The sequence below is a fragment of the Bubalus kerabau genome, chromosome 1 (assembly GCF_029407905.1).
Source record: "Bubalus kerabau isolate K-KA32 ecotype Philippines breed swamp buffalo chromosome 1, PCC_UOA_SB_1v2, whole genome shotgun sequence".
Taxonomy (NCBI): domain Eukaryota; kingdom Metazoa; phylum Chordata; class Mammalia; order Artiodactyla; family Bovidae; genus Bubalus; species Bubalus kerabau.
The window spans coordinates 4,335,505-4,340,316 of NC_073624.1; the positions used below are offsets into that span (position 1 = coordinate 4,335,505).

At 42.4% G+C, this 4,812-nt stretch overlaps 1 protein-coding gene across 5 annotated transcripts in view; it reads left to right on the forward strand.

The window, feature by feature from the left end:
• SMC1B (structural maintenance of chromosomes 1B) overlaps positions 1-2,444 on the forward strand; it is an 82,302-nt gene extending 79,858 nt beyond the window's left edge. For all 5 annotated transcript variants that reach the window (XM_055563321.1, XM_055563460.1, XM_055563184.1 and 2 more), the window contains 2 exons: positions 561-671; positions 2,107-2,444. In XM_055563321.1, the coding sequence (XP_055419296.1) occupies positions 561-671; positions 2,107-2,208 (213 nt within the window). In that variant the 3' untranslated portion in view covers positions 2,209-2,444. The remainder of the gene's footprint in view (positions 1-560; positions 672-2,106) is intronic.
• Positions 2,445-4,812: the final 2,368 nt, after the last annotated feature.

A 4,812-nucleotide genomic window follows, 5' to 3' on the forward strand; every position in this document is an offset into this window, starting at 1 on the left:
TGTTCTTCATAATTTTCCAAGTTCTGAGTAGAGTCTGTCCACCAAGACCCATTTCTATGCAGTCTATCTTGTTCTTATTCTCATTCCTTAGAATTAAGTCTTTGAGTTCCCCTCTAACCAAATGAGTTGATTATGGATTATGTATATATAATTGCCATATTTTTCTCATCTCGAGGCTTTGATGGCAGTATAGGAAGTTGGAAGTTTAAATACCACCCTTTACCCTAGAAATATCTGAGTGGTAGTTTTACCTTATTGTCAAGATTGATTGCCTAGTCACATCATGGTATCTTAAGTTAGAGTTTTATTCTTAAAAATATTCTTCCAAGTTTTCAATCATAGATTTAATGAGCCTTATATATTTTTTTTTACTAATCTCTTATTTTACAGTCTGAACTATTTCCATTTCTGTAGTGGATTTATTGCGTTTACAGAAAGAGAAGTAAGTGCCTCGTCGCCTAAAATGGGCAGATTCAGAGACCTGCAGAGTCTGTCCTCACAGCCCCCAGAAAGGAGGCTTTTGCTTACTGATGAAACATGTGCTTTCTGTTTCCTCCCAGGTGTCAAGTTATATTAAAGAGCAGACTCGGGAACAGTTTCAGATGATAATCATTTCCCTGAAAGAGGAGTTCTATTCCAAAGCTGATGCACTGATAGGCATCTATCCAGAGGTAAAGATAAGTAAAAACAGATAAAGTCACCTTATAGTGTGTCCTGACACCACAAGTTCCTAGTGTAGATACTGTTTGATTTCTGCACTTTATTAATAATATAGGCCTAAATATTTTTTAGTCAAATGAGACTTAATAGTAACTACTTAGATATTTTTCTATGGCAGTACACAGAAATTTAAGTTATATTTTAAGTGAAAAAGCAAATAGAAAACTGTACAACAGTGAGTATAATTTTGTTTTTAAAACAATAGTGCACATTAACTTACAGAGTAAACTGTTGATATTGTCTTCCATATTTCTATAATGTCTGAATGTTTTAGCAACAACAAACGCACTGTTGTAGAACTAACAAGGAGCCATTTATCTTCCAAAGCTACTAAAAGAAAAAAAGAATTTGACAGAGTTCCAAGTTGTATAGTAATTTTTGTAATTCAGTTTCTTAAGCCATTGAAAGTACTTAGCTGAGCTAATGGAGCAGAGCAACTCATTCAGATCATTCAGTTCTTGGACAATTAGGTTTTACTTCCTGAGTTTTCCTTTAAGATAAAAATTAAAGCAACTGTACTGCAATAAAAATTAATTAAAAAAAAAAAAGATTAAAAATACATTTCCCTTCCTGTGCCTAATTAATGTCAGGGGGTCACTGGAAGAGAACTGAAGTTCTCACTCCAGTGTAGAGGAGGGGTGAACTCTTCAGGGGTGAGCCCAGGTCTCAGCCGGGCCCTGTCAGTCACACCAGACAGGTCATTAATGCGTATTGTGTGTACACGTGGGCACACCTAGCGGTGAGTAACTCAGAGGGGGCAAGAACTTGGACTTGTAGCCCACCCTAGGCTGAAATAAGCAGAAGGGGCTCGGGCTTCTGGGAAGGGAAGGCAAGCAACGGGACAGGGACCCGAGAGAGCACAGTAAACAAGGACGTCCAGTTGGATTTGCTCTGCTGATTCAAGCGCCTTCTCCACTGAGGAGGAGTTCAGAGTGGAAAGGATGTCCCCTTTTACATAGATGTCAATTTCCTTTACAGAAGGGAAACTTGTGCTCAGCTTTTAGAGCTTCTCCTGTATCTGCTGGTTCTCAGTAGCCTCTGGCTCAAAACAATCCACATGCAAAAGAGGCATATTTTTGGGTGGCACATTCTGGTACCCTTCAGTTCCGTTCAGTTCAGTCACTCAGTCGTGTCCGACTCTGCGACCCCATGTCGCAGCACGCCAGGCCTCCCTGTCCATCGCCAGCTCCCGGAGTTCACCCAAACTATGGTACCCTTACCAAAAACAAAACATAAAGCTGATGGAAATGCAGAAGTAACAGCTTCTCAGATGGTTATAAAGAGGTTCCTTTAAAATGCACATCCAGACTCACTAATGGCTCTTTACATTTAATAGCACTTACTCTCTACTGGAACTGACTTTTAACTGTCTTTTCTCCTTTTCAGCACGATGACTGCATGTTCAGCCGAGTTTTGACCCTAGATCTTTCTCAGTATCCAGATACTGAAGGCAGAGAAAGTGGCAGGAGACAGCGCAAGCCCCACTAGGACCTAGAGTGTTCTCAGCTGGGAGCAGTCACAGAGCTCAGGCCAGTCTGTTTAGTTCAGGCCCAGACTGCTTCTGGAGCAAAAGCCAGGCGGCCTGTGTGCCATTTGTGGAAAAGCTTGACTGTTACAGGCCAAGACGCTGCAGCTCACCTCCGCTGAGGAGTGTCCAGGCCCCACTCCAGGAGGTGATGTGTCCCCTGAGAGTCAGCTTTGATTGAGTTTAACAGAGAAACCACTACAGTTTAAACTTGCATTCTGAAAGCCGGTCAGAAAATTTTGAATACTGCATCATCTTTACTCTGATCTTGCCTTGTATGTTTAAGTAATCTTTAAGGGAAATTCATGGTTTTTAAATAGTTACAGGGTGTTGAATCTGTTTCATGGAAAGTTATTTCAGAGGAACTTTAGTCAATATTGAAAATGCCAATAAAAAACTCTAATTTCAGATGTCTGCAATCTGCAAGTTTAGGAACACAAAAAAAATTTAAGATGAAATTGAATTATGTCTGCTTCCGTGCCTTTTAAATTTCTCTGAATATAATTTCTGTTAAGGAAACACTGAAGAACACAGGCTTTCCCAGTTAACACTGACTTCACAGGGAAGCAGTCATCCTTATCTGTGGGCATCATGTGTATCAAAATCCAAGCATGCTCAAATCCCTTACACAGATTGCTATAATATTTGCATATAACCTATGCACATCCTGTCATACACTTCAGATCATCTCTACTATTATTTATAATGCTTAATACAATGTAAATACTGTGTAACTAGTTGCTTGTATGCCGCAAACTCAAGTACTGCTTTTTGGAACTTTTCAGCATCTTCTTTTCCCAACTGTTTTCCCTTTTTTTGGCCGCATGGTATGGCTTGTGGGACCTTAGTCTCCTGACCAGGGACTGAACCTGTGCCCCCTGCCGTGGGAGCACAGTCTTAAGCACTGGGCCACCAGGAAATTCCCTTTCCTATTTTCAATCCAGGTTTGTCTGAGTCCACAGATATGTACACAGATATGTAGCCCAAGGATACAGCGGACCCTCTCTGCACTGTTAGGGATAGGAAAGAAAGTTGCAGTTTACTTCATTTCCATTTAAAAATGGAATTAAACAATTCTAAGGTACTGGTGGCCCGTGGTCTTGTATTTAAGGCTGCTTTGGGCCCAGGCGCCATTTAATCAAGGAGTGGCCTCCTAAAGTAATGGAATCACTTTTGAACATTATTTCAGGTAAACAAAATGCACTCTGTGCCTAAGAAGTAAAGTCACAAAACACTTGCTTTCTGATCTCCATCAGCTGATCCCCAAGAACCGGAGCTAGCAGGTGCCACTATACTTGTCCTCTGTTCCTTTTTCAGTGGTGGTAATATCACCTAAACCACCGCCTTCTCCCTTGAAAGACATCACCTTAACACTGAACTGCCCCTTTGGGGCCACATGAGCTCAGTGTAGACCCTGATCTCTGCTGGGCTATTCTCTCCCATAACGTGGACTCATGGCGCGTCACTGATCCTTCAGAGCACATCACTGTTCTGCTGTAACGCAGTATACCCGTACTCCTGAAACCCTCGTGCCACGCAGCAGTACACAGTGAGAACCTCAGGGTGATGGCAAACAGCACCCCCCGCCATAGAGAGACGGGAGCTTAATAAATAGCTGGGTTTACACACACTAGATAGTTAATACAAAATGTAAAAACGTTTCTAGCTTGAGGCAGCAAACAAAGCCATACTTAGTTACTCCCTGACCCGCTCTTTCTCAGAGATGAAATTATAAGCAAGTTACACTTGTGTGCAGGTGTGCTAAGTCGCTTTAGCCGTGTCTCCTTGGCCCCTCTGTCCATGGGATTCTCCAGGTGAGAAGACTGGAGAGGGTGCCATGCCCTCTTCCAGGGGATCGTCCCGACCCAGGGAGTAAACCAGAGTCTCCTGCAACTCCTGCATTGCTGGTGGACTTTTTACCGCTGAGCCACCAGGGAAGCCCAAGTTATGCTTAGATTGCTTCTAATATATCAATCATGCAGGGATAAATTTTCATTTTAAAGTAAGAATCACAGCAGAACTGACTGTAGATACACTGATGCATTATAACAAGGCGGCCTGATTCTCAGTGTGGCGCTCAAAGCGTATCCTGAGCCGGCTCTCCCTTCTCCAGTATTATATCCTGTTTCTTGTCATTTCTATGCTTTAATATTGCTGCATGCTCAATGGCTAAGTCATGTCCAACTCTTTTTGACCCCATAGACTAGCCCACCAGGCTCCTCTGTCCATGGGATTCTCCAGGCAAGGACACAGGAGGTCTCCCCGACCCAGGGATCGAATCCACAGCTGCTGTGGCTCCTGCGCCGGCAGGTCTTGACCACTGAGCCACCCGGGAGCCCAACACTGCTGCACCCTGTGTCGGACCAACTTTCAGATATGTTGCCCTGGTTGCATTCTGTAAATGCATCAGTTTTTTAAAAGCCAACTTAAGATGTTTGCGTTTCAAAAAACATTTAAATATTTCAAGTAATCAATTTCACAATTGAGTGACAATTCAAGGTAAAAATTCTCATTAAATACATGATACCACATTGTGTCATAACCAAAGAGAAGACAAGCAAACGGAG